Source organism: Geotrypetes seraphini, chromosome 6, assembly GCF_902459505.1.
Source record: "Geotrypetes seraphini chromosome 6, aGeoSer1.1, whole genome shotgun sequence".
In the NCBI taxonomy this organism is placed as follows: domain Eukaryota; kingdom Metazoa; phylum Chordata; class Amphibia; order Gymnophiona; family Dermophiidae; genus Geotrypetes; species Geotrypetes seraphini.
Window position 1 is genome coordinate 147,606,541 of NC_047089.1, and position 14,893 is coordinate 147,621,433.

General features: G+C 41.4%; 1 protein-coding gene across 1 annotated transcript in view; it reads left to right on the forward strand.

Annotated features, from left to right (window-relative positions):
• Positions 1 to 14,603, forward strand: part of IL1RL1 (interleukin 1 receptor like 1) — a 55,039-nt gene extending 40,436 nt beyond the window's left edge. Inside the window, exons 9-10 of the mRNA XM_033950442.1 lie at positions 4,536 to 4,697; positions 13,924 to 14,603. Of these exons, the coding sequence (XP_033806333.1) occupies positions 4,536 to 4,697; positions 13,924 to 14,267 (506 nt within the window). The 3' untranslated portion in view covers positions 14,268 to 14,603. The remainder of the gene's footprint in view (positions 1 to 4,535; positions 4,698 to 13,923) is intronic.
• Positions 14,604 to 14,893: the final 290 nt, after the last annotated feature.

The window sequence follows — 14,893 nt, forward strand, 5'->3', positions numbered from 1 at the left end:
CCCACACCAGCTTCAGCTCTCTCTCTGACGTTACTTCCTGGACCAATGGCTAGGAAGTAACTTCAGAGGGGGCAGACGAGGCCAATGTGACCAGAAGGTTGGGGATGTTGCTTGCACTGACGAAGAGTTAAAGAGGTATAAGGAGGGAGGGCAGAGAGGAGGAGCGGTGCTGGCGCATCCACCAAGACGGCAATTGGGATGGTCCGCCCCTGTCCCCCCTTACTATGCCACAACATGTGCCTTTTATAGAATAGTGCTTAGTGCTGGTCTTTTCTGTTGCTCATATTTTAGCACCATTTATAGAATCCCCCCCTTTAGCCCTCAAATGTTAGATTCACCCTTGACCTGCCCATGCCCTCCCACATGAAAGTCTCCCTTGCTGTTAAATGCTATAGATTTTGAGCTGATTATTGGTTGTTAGTCAATTAACACCTAATTTACCAATTATGTTTCTCACTAATTGCCACATGTGCAATGTGTGCATTAGATTATAGAATTAGGAGGTTAAAGTACATGCCCATAATTATACATACCTCAGAGCAGATGCAAATGTGTGCCAAATTGTTGGGATCTTATTTTTTCAAGGCACTTAGGCATCTATGTTGAATAAGCTCTCACATAAACATCCTGTTGTAAAATCAGGTAAAATCAGGCCCACAAAGTCTTGAGTAAGGCCACACGTTTCTTCAATGTGGTTTTGTGTAATGGTTGTTTCTGCCGTTCTTCATTTTCATTTTTAAAAAATTTTTATTGGGAATTTTAAGATATGAAATATAACATTTTCTTTTAAATACTTTATTCATTTCATATCTTAAATCAAGTACAATAAATACAAAAATCAATTTCACTTTCAAATACACTTGACATCTTATAAATAACCCTTATAAAATATAATAATATCCCCTTTCCTTATATAATTATGAAAAACATATTCTTTTATTATAATCAAAAAAATAAGTTTAAGAAAATGAAATATAACATTAATTAAATAAATATATCAAGGAAATTTTACAGTACAGATAATACATACAAATTAAACATAGATGCATAAAAGATAAACGAGCAACCATGTAAGCTAAACTAATATAAATATGAAGCCATATAAAACCAATTCCTATGGAGACCAAGATATTAAGGCATAACTAATCTAACAATATGAAAAACATTAGAGTTAAATATTGTACCAATGTATAAACCAGTTGAAATGTATCAAGAATTCAGGCCTGAGAAGAAACATTTGTTATTGGTGATCATATTTTATTAGTTTTAAAACTCTTATTAGTGAGGAAATTAGCTTTGCATTCATAATTATGAATCATCAGGACCGTAGCCCATCAAAAAGAGGTATTTAATAGTTGGGCAGATTTCCAGTGTGATAAAATCATTTGTAAAGTAATAGCTATTAGAACGTCCAAATAACTCGGAATGCTATTTATTCTAGAGTATCAAGCAAAGCAAGAAATCAAAAGAGAATAACATCAAAAGATAGTTGAGAGGAAATAGGAAGTATGGTATTCCAGACAGATCTCCAAAATGGTTGAACAATTGGGCATTAAAATCACCTAAGTTGCCATTACAATGCCAACATACATTAGAATCCGTTAGATGGGCCTTATGCAGTCTGCTAGGAGTCCAATACGCTTTACTGAAAAAAATATATAATGATTGCATTAAACTGGTAGATAATATAGGATGCTGTGTATATTTGAAAAAAATCTATCCATTGATCATCAGATCCTGACCAGGAAGATTCAGAGGTCCAAATACGTTTTAGTCAAATAACACACAAGAAAACTAAAGGAAGGAAAAAACTTCTACATAGCAAGGCCGAAAACCACACAAAAAGGGGGTAGACCAAGAACTTTCCTGCAACCAAATATAGATGGTCTATGACTTATGTGCATTTTAGAAAACTTCTAAAAACGTATTTATTAAGTATTTGTAAATTAAGCTGTGTTACTGTAAGTAATCTAAATGCAATTTGCTGGTAATGTTTTATTCTTTTTACCTTGCATCAAACTGCAAGGTATTTGTAATATAGAAATAAATTTTTATGTTATATTATGTAGAATATAAAACATTATTTTATTGGCATAGCACTGACAGATAAAAAGACCTGACATGAGGCAGTGTTCTAGGGCAGTGGTTCCCAACCCTGTCCTGGAGGACCACCAGGCCAATCGGGTTTTCAGGATAGCCCTAATGAATATGCATGAAGCAGATTTGCATGCCTCTCACTTCCATTATATGCAAATCTCTCTCATTCATATTCATTAGGGCTAGCCTGAAAACCCGATTGGCCTGGTGGTCCTCCAGGATAGGGTTGGGAACCACTGTTCTAGGGGATAACGGCCTGCATGCCTAGTGCTGCAGGAAAACTGTTTTCCCATTCTTTTGCAGCACTAGTTGTGAGGCAGACAATTTGGGTTGAGTTTTTTGTTTGTTTGGGGTTTTTTTTTGTGTGTGTGGGGAGGGGGGTTGCCTTTATCTTAAGCACCTTGTTGGTACTACTGGATGCAGACTTTGCTCTTTGGCATCTTTTGGCATAACAACACATCTGACAGAATATTTGTGACCCCTGAAGCAAGCAGTTATCTGCTGAAACATGTCTGGTCTTTTTAGCTGTCGGTGCTTTGCCAATAAAAGAGAGTTTTGTATTCTACATTTGTGTGCAGTAAAGTTCTTGGTTGACCCCCAACTTTTGTGTGTTTGCCACCAAATATACATTATTTTTCTGTGATCTTATACTTTGCATCTTTAACAAAAGGCTTTGCAAATTCAGAGTGTGATGACTTGGACATCTCTTTTCTGATATAAGCAACCTATACAAAATTGGGTTGCATGATTCATATTGGATGACTGAAGTATTTGATTACTCCATGTCAAGTGGACCAATTTTAGTTTGAGATCCTAGAAAACATCAAAAATAAAATTTTGTTCAGTTTGAAGGAGGTTGAGTGTAGACCCATGGTCTGCTTGATGTGGAATGTCTAGATTTACCAGAAATCCAGGAAAACCTGGACATTTAGATGCCTGGAGCAAGACCTGTTTTAAAAGTACCTACTTGCCAAAAAGGTGCCCAAACTGACCAGATGACCACTGGAGGGATAAAGACAAGACCCCTTCACTCCCTAGTGGTTCACTGACTCCCTCTTACCCCCTCCCCCCCCAAAGATTGAAACAAACAGTAGATACCTGTCTCTAGAACATGGGTGTCAAAGTCCCTCCTCGAGAGCCGCAATCCAGTCAGGTTTTCAGGATTTCCCCAATGAATATTCATAAGATCTATTAGCATACCATGAAAGCAGTGTATGCAAATAGATCTCATGCATTTTCATTTGGGGAAATCCTGAAAACCCGTCTGGATTGCGGCCCTCGAGGAGGAACTTTGACACCCCTGCTTTAGAACAACAGCTCCTGGTATGGGAAATCCTAGTAGAGGAGCAAGCGGAGTAGCCTGGTGGGCAGTGTAGTGAACCATAGAGAGGGGATCCAGGCCCATATTCTACCCTACCCACTACATTTATGGTAGAAAGTATAAGCCCACCAACACTCCAAAACCTACTATACTGCCATATAGGTGATACCTGTAGCCATAAGGGCTATTGTGGTGGTAGACAGTTTTTTGGGGAGTTTTGGTAGGCTCACCGTATATTATAAGGAGGTTATGGTGAGATGTACACCTGGCACCCTTTATGTGACGTTCACAACATTGTCTTCTAAGGCCCACTGCTCTGCTGGTATGTCTCTGTGGCCAGTATAGTATAAATGGTGGCCCCACCTATGTCCAAATGGCTTCATTTTGGATATTTTGAACTTGGATATTTTTCTGTTCAAAAATAGCCAAAAGAGATAGATGTCCTAAAGGCCAAGACAAAAAAAAAGGATAGACATCTAGTAGTTTTGAAAATGGATGTTTTGCCTCCCGATTTTTGGATGTCCTTATGGAGACGTCCAAATCGGCCTTAAATGCAAATGGCCCTCTTTCTGTCTGAGTTGGTCTGACAGCATCAGGAAAATTTATAATCTTCTGTCCAACAAAAGGAACCATTTTGTTTTTCCAAAATATGCTTTCAAAATTAATTTTTTGTGCTCCTCTGACTAAAAAGATATAAAAAGTGTAGACCTTTTAGTAAGGTGATTCAAAAACTTAAGGCTCCTTTTACGAAGGCGCGTTAGGGCCCTAACGCTTGGAATGGCGCGCGCTAAAGTGCCACGCGTGCTAGCCGCTACTGCTTCCTTTTGAGCAGGTGGTAGATTTTTGGTTTGCGTGCGCTAAAACCACTAGCACACCTTCGTAAAAGGAGCCCTTGGGGTTCAAATATAATCATAATTGCTAAAAACATTCAAGTAAAAGTGCTCATGAGATAATGCTGAATAATGAGTTCTCTCAACATCCTATTGATGTGGGAAGAAGGTTGTACCATTCTTTATAGACCAACAAACATATAAAGGAAGAAGACTAAAATGGGAAGAACATATACCCATCATATTGATAACTTCATTCTACTTGTTCTTTTTTTTCTATCTTTTAGATGGAAAAATCTACGATGCTTATGTTGTTTATCCTAGGAAGTATAATACAACCGGCATGAAGACTGTGGAATATTTTATTCACAATATATTACTTGATGTTCTTGAAAATAAATGTGGTTATATCCTTTATATTCCAGGGAGAAACACATTGCCTGGGGAAGGTAAGATCCAAAATACCTTCAACAAAGGGTTTATGGTTACTTGCTGGGGCAATGTCTCCAAACGGGTTACTTTTAGGCATTTCATGATAATAATGAACCTATGCTGGATTGTGGGCAAAAATCAGTTCAGGCAAGAGGATCCTGCCCCTGGCTCAGGCATGAGGATCCAGTTCTTATCCCCTCAGTCTCTTGTTCCTTTGATCTTTCTCTTTTCCATCTAACCATAACGCTGTGGCCTCTGCAGCTCCAGGCTTCGGCTGCTATTGATTCCGCATCCTGGTCTCTTTGCCCATGACCCATACTGAAAATTGCAGCAGCCTATATCACTGATATGTAAAACTCTGCATCTTTAGTTAGACAGATTTGGATCATCTCCCTCTCTATGTGATTCACGGATAAAATCACTTGGCACTGGCATCTCTACTATGCCATTCTGAAGTGGGATCTGAATCTGGATCCCTTGGTTCTCAGTCCATTAACCATTAGTGCATGATGCTCTGTTAGGAATGTCCATAATGCCTGTAGCTGTCACAGAACCTGGTTTCCCTTACTGGTTTCACGTTTGGGGAGAGGAAGGGGGACAGCAACCACTGAGGTATTAAGGAGGTACTGTGTCTTAATCCAGGGATCTCAAAGTCCCTCCTTGAGGGCCGCAATCCAGTCAGGTTTTCAGGATTTCCCCAATGAATATGCATGAGATCTATGTGCATGCACTGCTTTCAATGCATATTCATTGGGGAAATCCTGAAAACCCGACTGGATTGCGGCCTTCAAGGAGGGACTTTGAGATCCCTGTCTTAATCCCTTTAGTAGATAGCTGCTCAATTAAAACACCTTTCTGTAGCCTGGACATAGCAAGTACCAGGACTAAATGACAATGTACATCTTTTTAGACTTGGACATCCCTTCCCTTTCTGTGATCAGAATTGGACGCCTATATTTTGGGCTGTCTCTAGTCCTGCTCAAAGCATGTCCAGACCCTGCCCTCTATCTTCATGAACATACTGCAGTTTTAGATATCCATATCCTCAGAAGAATACTCAGATCTTCTTCATACCGTCTCAGGAACTGGGTCACAATCTCCACACACTGTGTAGATCAGTAAGCTGTTTGGGAACCCATCATGCACAGACTTTCCTGTATCCCAAGTCTTCATGCATTATGGCAAATGGATATCCATAGCTGATATCCAAATTTGCAGCCAATTGAGACACCGCTATCCATTGGTCATCTCTAATCAAGGCATCCACCCTATCAATGATAGGCGACCAGAACAACATTCAGCGGTTATACCTTTTCGTCCCGCTTTAAACCTTTTTACCCACTCAAAAACCTTTCATTAATTCATGGTGCTATATCCATACTGAGTCAATATCTGGTGGTGAATTTACACACGATTCACTCCCTTTACCCATAGAAAGTGCACTACTGCACATTGTTCTTCAATGGTGCAATCTTGCAATGGAATGTCCATATTTCTAACCTCGTGACTGCCATACAACTAAAGGCCAAGCACTGTACTGTGTGTGGACAAAGTAGCCAACAGGCAATGTACGAGTACATATGTTGAATTTTGATAGCTCTGTTTTGGTTAGAGTTGCCAGATTTTACGATTGTAAAATCTGGACACCCTAGACCCACCCCCAGGCCCAACCATCTCTGTCCCAGTCCAACCCCTAGCTCCACGATGAAGCTTTTCAAAACCCGGATAAAGTGATAATCGGAACTAGGGTTACCAGACGTCCGTATTTCCACGGACTTGTCCGGGTTTTGAAAAGCCGTCTGGACACCCGGACATGTCCACTAAAGGGGGACATGTCTGGGGAAATCCAGATGTCTGGTGACCCTAGTTCTGGTTATCACATAATTTAATAATTGCCTTTAATTTTTGATTCACCCTCGCAAGTTTACAATCTGAAAGACATCATGCTGTCATTCTATAACTGTCAGATGTTCCATCAAAAGTACATACAGGCAGTCCATGGGTTAAGAACATCCAACTTACGTAGGACTCATACTTATGAACTGAGGTCTGCTTCTCCCTTCCTGTCCCATGACCCTCTTTCTCCCTTCTGTGTCCCAATGCGACCCTCATCATTCTTCCCTCCCTCTGTGCTGTGTCCCAAATTCGTGCCTCCCTTCCTCCCATGGGTGTTTACCTCATCTGGCTGGCTCCCTCCTCCCAGCCACACGTGTTCACAAAGCCTTGGCCCGCGGTTGACCCAGAAGCCTTTCCTCTGCATATAGGAACCATAGCCACAACTTTGTGAAGACAAGTGCAGCTGGGAGGAGGGAGCTGGCCAGGCAAAGTAAACACCTGTGGGAAGGAGGGAGGGAGAAACAGGGTCAGGTTGGGACACAGAAGGAAGGGAGGGAGCACAAATCTCAGACAAAGGAAGGAAAGAAAGAAAAAAGGAAGGAGCATGAACTTGGGACACAGAATGGAAGGAGCATGAACTTGAGACTTAGGATGGAAGAATGGAGGTTATAAGGGAAAGAGATGCTGAGATGGGAGAGGAATAGAAAGGGAGAGTTGTTGAGCATGGGTGTCTGAGTGAGAGGGAAAGAGAGATGGTGCACATGGGGAAATGAAGAAAGAGGGGAATTGTTGGGCATAGGGAAGGAGAGAGAAATATTAGACATGGTAGTGGGAGAGGTGTGAGATACAAATACACGGGGAAGAGAGAGATGAGAGGGAGAAATATAAGATATGGTGGTGGAGAGGGAACAGTGGGACTGATGAAGAAGAAGGTACATGTAAACCTCCTATCTTTTCTATTTAAATTGCAGCACTTTATTTTGAGGACTGTTTCTTTAATGTTTAATGTTATTTAATGTTTAATTATTTTTAAGACTGTGTACTGTACAGAATCCGAGTTACATACAAATTCAAGTTAAGAATGGTTTCAGAAACAGAACTCGTTCTTAACCTGGGAATTTCCTGTACTAAACATCTATATTCTATGTTTTACTTTGGGTTTTTTTAATGGATGTTTATGTTACAAGATGTGAATGAAACAGTACATACCAGCCTGTATGACAGATTCAGATGTTCTAAGCCACAGTTCTTCAACCGCCGGTCCGCAAACAAAATCTTGCCGGTCCGCGAAGGATTCGGTCCCCGCCGCAACAAAAGGCCGGCGTCAGCTGACTTGCAACTTCCTGTTGCAGTCGCTGTGCCGGGACTCCTGCCTTCCACCGCGTTTGCCTCCTGCCTTGTCTCCGCACCTCCAGACCAGCAGCGGCAGCTCTGTGTGCTTTTAACTTATCTTACTATTTTCGCATCATCGAAGCGGGCCGGCTATCAAAGGCCCCGAGGCTGCCTCATGAAACCGCGCTAAACTATTGATTAGGGGCAACTCTGTGCCGAAGTTAAAAGTACACAGAGCTGCCGCTGTTGATCTGGACTCTTGGGCCGCTGAAGGAGGGCATAGAGCAGCTGTCCTGGAGGTTTCCCTTCCTCTCGTCTTTGCAGGTCCCTTTTTTCCACCTTTATTTTTTCCTTCAAACGGCAACGGGCCCCAGCATCGACATCAATCAAGTAAGTTCCACTGTTCCTTGCAAGCGGTTCTGCTCGGCCAAAGCTTCCCCTCTGACATGAGCCACCCTCAGGGGAAAGAAAGTGACCCACAAAAGTGAGGGGAAGGGGGTAGATGATGGAAGTTGGGGGGGGAGAGAGAGAGAGAAGGGGCAGATGATGGAATGGAGGAGATGAGAGAGAGAAGGGGACAGATGATGGAAGTGAGAAGAAGGGAGAGAGAGCAGAAGGCAGATGGATGTCATTTGAGAGGGGAGAGCAGATGCTGAATGGAAGTGGGGAAAGAACACATACTGGATGGAAGGAGGAGATAAATAAAGGGGGAAGAAAATAGTAAGATAATGGAGGGGTGAGGGAAAGGGGTGACAAGCTGTGGGTAGACACAGTGAAAAGAGGGAAACGGGACTAAATAGTAAGAAAGAATTTAATTTAGATGGAGGCAGAAAATAGAGAAGGAAGACCAGAGAAGAAAAGGGAAGAGAGAGCAGAGAATGATATCAGATCTGAGTGGAGGAAATGAGAAGAGAGATATGCTAAAAACCACAGCGGGGAGGGAAGGATAGAGATGCCAGACCATGAGGGGAACAGAAGGAAGATGATGGATGCCAGACCAAATTGGGGGGGGGGGGCAGGAGGAGAGAAGGCAGGGAAAAACAGACAGTGAATGGAAGGGGCAGATGCTGGACTGAAGAGACAGAGAAGGTTATCATGCCGCTGTACCGGGCCATGGTACGCCCTCACCTGGAGTACTGCGTCCAGCACTGGTCACCATACATGAAGAAGGACACGGTACTACTCGAAAGGGTCCAGAGAAGAGTGACTAAAATGGTTAAGGGGCTGGAGGAGTTGCAGTACAGCGAAAGATTAGAGAAACTGGGCCTCTTCTCCCTTGAGCAGAGGAGATTGAGAGGGGACATGATAGAAACATTCAAGGTACTGAAGGGAATAGACTTAGTAGCTAAGGACAGGTTGTTCACCCTCTGCAAGGCAGGGAGAACGAGAGGGCACTCTCTAAAGTTGAAAGGGGATAGATTCCGTACAAATGTAAGGAAGTTCTGTGGTAGAAAGCTGGAATGCTGTTCCAGAGGCTGTTATAGGGAAAAACACCCTCCAAGGATTCAAGACAAAGTTAGACAAGTTCCTGCTGAACAAGAACGTGCGCTGGTAGAGCTAGTCTCCGTTAGGGTGCTGGTCTTAGACCAGAGGGCTGCCGCGTGAGCGGACTGCTGGTCATGATGGACCTCTGGTCTGACCCAGCAGTGGCAATTCTTATGTTCTTAGGGCAGACACTGGCTGAAAGAGAGTGAAAAGGCAATGAAAGCAGAAACCAGAGACGACAAAAGGTAGAAAAAAATAATTTTATTTCTATCTTGTGATTCAAATATATCAGATTTGAAATATGTATCTTGCTAGACATAACTGGGGAGTGCAAAGCCCAGGCAGTGATTCTTTAGCTTCCAGCTGGCTTAGGGCTCTCCCTGACCAGGGGTCAGTTGCCCTAGTTCCACTCCCCTAACACCATTCCTGTGTGACTGTGGTATTCTGTTACATGATATTTGTGTAGCATTCTGTAATAATTTGGCTTATTCATTTTTCTTGATAGTAGAGGGGATATATGTGAAGGGGAGGGGAGACAGGGGTTTTGTTGATCTTTGCCCTGTATTATTTGTATTTATAAAATGACAATTGTATAGAATATTGTTTATTTTTATACTTTAATAAAATATGTTCAATATAAAATTATAATTATTTGAGGCTTGTGCGGATGGGATCAGATGGTTTGTGGGACCGAGCTCGCGGGGACGGGGCGGCGGTGGTTTTTTAAAAAAAATTTCAGTCTTAGTAATTTGCCGGTCCATGAAATAATTATTTTATTTCCGCCGTTCCATAGGTGTAAAAAGGTTGAAGAACACTGTTCTAGGCAGTCCTATTAGAGCAACAAGCAGGTCTCTGGAGCATCAGTGTAGTAGACTGCGGAGAAGGGGGCCCAGATTTGTATCTCTCTCTGACTAGTTCACTTGTGGAAAGCATGAGCCCACAAAAAATCCTACTGTACCGCTGGTTGCCCATTACACATCGCATAACATTTAAAATTTTTCAGCTTACCTTTAAAACCAAACATATAAATACTCCAGCTTTCATCAACAAATATATATTACACATTAGATTGGAATCCTCCCTGGATAAATTTAAATCCAAACTTAAAACTTTCCTTTTCAGAGATGCTTTTAACTGCTGAGGCAAGACTACTTACATAGAAAATGTCAAGATATTAAGAAGCGACCCCCCCCCCCTCCTCTTCCTCGTTCCTTTCTTTTCCTTTCTTTTTAATCTAGATGCATTTTTTTTTTTTTTTACTTCAGTACAAACTAAATCTCACTAAAGGGTATTTGAAAGGGATCATGGAGTAAAATGGTCTCAGTAACCCACTTGGATAGAGATGATTCAATCCCAGGATATTTCCATCCAATGCCACATCATTCAGGTTTTAAGATTACCATCACTGACCAAATTACCGCCACCTCCTTATTTGTGTAACCAATTTTTACTGTATCATAAATTCATTATTTTACTTTTTCTTTTTATACACAGCAAATCAATATTTATCTTTAATGTGTGCAGAATATTGACAAGCCCAACAGGGTCCCGTTTCACCGCTTCCTGTGGCTTTTTCAAGGGTTCTCAGGATACTTTATTTACAATCCCGCAACACATTTTTTACTTCCCCCTTCCCTCTCCATTCCTATTGGTTCTAGTATGTATTCTCTGGTTCATTATCCCTATCATTTTTTTTTTTAGGTTTTAATTGACATTTTTAATTTTTATAATATTGTAAACCGTTTAGTTATCTATTGATAGGCGGTATATCAAGTAATAAATAAACTTGGAAACTATAGGTGATACCTGCAGGCATAAGGCCTATTGTGTAGTACAGTTGGATATAGTAAGTTATGGGTATGTTTTGGAAGGCTCATCATACAATGTAAGACGGTTATGGTGAGATGTGTATCTGGAACCTTTTATGTGACATTCACTGCAGCACCCCCTAGGGCAGGGGTGCCCAAAAGTTCGATCACGATCGACCAGTGGATCGCAATTTGCATTCTGTTCTCCCTGCTTCCCCCAACGCCAGGCCAGGTGCATAGAAGTGCTGGGCTAACAGCCTTCCCCCTCCCCATGACGTCAATTCTGACATTGGAGAGGAAGTTCCGGGCTGGTTCGGAATTTCCTCTCTGATGTCAGAATTGATGTGGGGGAGGGGGGAAGGCTTGTGGACCTGACGCTTGTATGCACCTGGCCTGGCATTGGGGAAGCAGGGAGAAATCTGCGGCAGTGGCTTGTGGGGGGGGGGGGGCAGGGAGAGAGAAAGACAGACAGAAACAAAGAAAGGGCCAGGGAGAGAGAGAGAAAAAGAAAGGGGAGGGGGGCAGGGAGAGAGTAAGAAAAAGTTGGACTCATGGAGGGACAGAGAGAGATGTTGGTTGGGGAATGGAATGAGGTCTGGAGGAAAGGAAGCATGCAGGAGGCAGAAAGAAAGACTGTTTGGTCAGTCTGCTAAGAATGCTGGCCCCTCCTCAATGGTTGTTTTTTATGTGTTTTTCATTTGAACTTTTTATTTTTTTTCCTGAAAATAGTTCAAAAAGATAGACACATTGAAATGGTTATTTTAGAAAACAAGAGATGTTTTTCTGGTCATTTTCTCTACTGGATTTTTGAATTTTTTCCCAAAATGTCTAAACTTGGATTTAGATATCATATTGAAAATGCCCCTCCACTTGTTTCAACAAGGGATTAAATAAATGGGCAACCCAAATTGGAGCCCAAGACCCCCACAAAAGACCATCCAAAGGGATCCCCAAGCGGCATCCCACTCTATCTACACTCGGGATTTAGGCATATGACCATAATTTCATTCCCACACATGTTTCATTTGGGCCGCTAAATAATATGACTTCAGATCCGTAACTTCCTTGTCCCTTAGCACTTTATGGACCATTAACATTGCACAGGCTATCCTCGGTTTTATTCTCTGCCAGATAAACTGATGAAATAGGTAGAGAAAGTGAGATAAAATATTCATTTTAATGATGTCTCCCCTGCCCAACAATGAATAGGGTCCCCTATCCAGTCCCGAAGATTCTCCTTAACTCTCTGAATAGGTGGAAGATAATTAACTGAGAAAAGTTATTTCACTGAGGGCATTATATAGATCCCCATATATTTAAGATGGCTATGGACCCATTTAAATGGGAAATTAGAATTGAGATGTTCAACCAGAACTTCCAAAATTGTCAAATTTAAAGCTTCAGTTTTATCCTTATTAGCATTAAAACCCAATACCTGTCCATATAGTTTAATCTCCTGTATCAGTATTTGTAAAGCGGGGACCAGATGGCACACTGCCATCGCATCACCTATAAAACTTTAATGCTGGTCTTTAAAATCAAACTTTCGCGTCTTCCATCTTTTCTTGATAAACTCATCATCCCCTTTTACCCTCCCCGGACCCTTAGATCGGCTGATCAGAATTTACTGACTATACCTTCCATCAAAGAATTCTACTACACTAGAAAAACTAACTTTTCCATTGTAGCTCAAACCTTATGGAACACCATGCCACCTCAACTCCGCCTCAAAAATTCACTCGATAAATTTAAGACTAAACTAAAAACGTTCTTATTCCAAGACGCATACCATAGCATCTAAATATTTCCTTTCCAACAGCCCGCAAAATAAACACGAACTGCTTTTAAGAAGCGATCCCCATTCCTGGTGTTTTATCCTCCCCCTCTTCCCTTTAATTAATTTGTTTTTAATTATGTAATTATTAACTTCCCCTCCCCCTTTCCCCTCAAGCTCATGTTTGTATTTGTAATTTGTCTATTTAATGTTCACATTTCCCCCCCCTACAAAAATTTATTTTAACCTTTCATTTTTAGCATTGTAACTGGCCAGGTACACGTCGGTAGTCAGTATATTAAAATTAATTAAACTTGATCACATCATCAGCAAATAGATTTTATGGGTATCCCGTCCTATAGATATCGGAATTAGCCTGGACTTTTGTGCAAAAGCTCCATAACCAAAGCAAATAGTAATGGGGACAAAGGGCAGCCCTGCCTTATACCCCTCCCAATGGAAAGGAATTTGTGTATCTACCATTCACCTTAATGCAAGCTGTAGGGCTATCATACAGAGGAGACAACCAAGTGCAAAATCCTTTCCCATTCTAATTTTGTGCAGTACTGCAAACATAAAAGAGCAGAACACTCTTATCAAATGCCTTTTCAGTGTCTACTGCTTTAGAGCATAGCTGGCGGCTGTATAGAGCACACTGAGTTGTTTCCATTTGATACTATAACTTCACTTTTGGAAGACAGCTAGTATAATTAGACTGATAGAAATTGACAGATGAAAGCATTGTTCCTTGGATTTATTAATTAGCTTGGCTTTGGCAATACTTTTATTTATGTTATTTATCTAATTGGATTTTCTTAGATGTTAGCACGATTATGATATTTATGCTATTTTTTGTATGCTGATTATATGGTTTATTTGCTTTATACACTGATTTGCATTGGCTATTTAATCTTGAAAGGCTGTTTAAAAATATATATATTTAAATTAGATTTATTACAGGAAAATCACTTCTATATAATATTTTTATCTTTCATTTTTTAATATTAGACATTGCAAGTGCCGCTGCAATGAATATAAAGAAGAGCAGAAGGTTGATCATCATTTTGACTTCTCAGATAGGCAACTGTGAAGAATTTGCCTATGAGCAACAGATTGGTTTATATGATGCCTTGATTAAAAATGACTTAAAGGTGATTCTCATTGAAATGGAGAAGAACAGCGGTGACTGCAGCCTGCAAGAATCCCTTAGACACATTATTAAACAGAAAGGTACAATCAAATGGAATGAAGACATCTTGGCCAACAACCATTCACCAAATAACAAATTCTGGAAATATGTGAGATACCAAATGCCAGGGAGATGCCAGCCCTCTAAACCTGTAGGGTACTAGGATAACATTATGCCCTTCCCTCATATGTAAACTCGGTAGTCATCATTGACTTAAAAATGCTGACCATGGCATTCATAGTTATAACTGGATATTCAGTGGCAGTCAGTAGGTACTAAGTTGTTAGTTGCCACCAACTCATGTTCGAGTCATAGCAACTTGATGAACATCAAGTTCTCATGGCACTTTGTCCGGGTTTTGAAAAGTTGTGTCAGGCAGGGCGGAAGTCCCTCATGCATGGTCATCACGTGATGATGTCATGCACACGTGCGTGTGATGTCATCATGTAGTGTCCGCACATGCATGGTCTTCCTGCTCAACAAGAGCAGGCAGTGGGGAGCAGGGCAAGGGTGGGCTTGGGGGTGGGATTAGGGGATGGGCGGATCTAGGCGGGCCTGGAAGCGGGGCTAGGGGGGGTCTGGATTTTCCAAAAGGAAAATCTGGCAACCCTAGTCCCCTCTGTATATACAGCAGCAAGATCCATGAAAAGGAGCAGAGCGTGCCTGGTCTTCAAAACCCTTCTTTATTGGTAGCAAATAAAGTATAAGCAAACAGTCTAAAAAAGGGTTTTGAAGACCAGGCACGCTCTGCTCCTTTTCTTGGATCTTAAGGCAGAGAGGAAACATAAA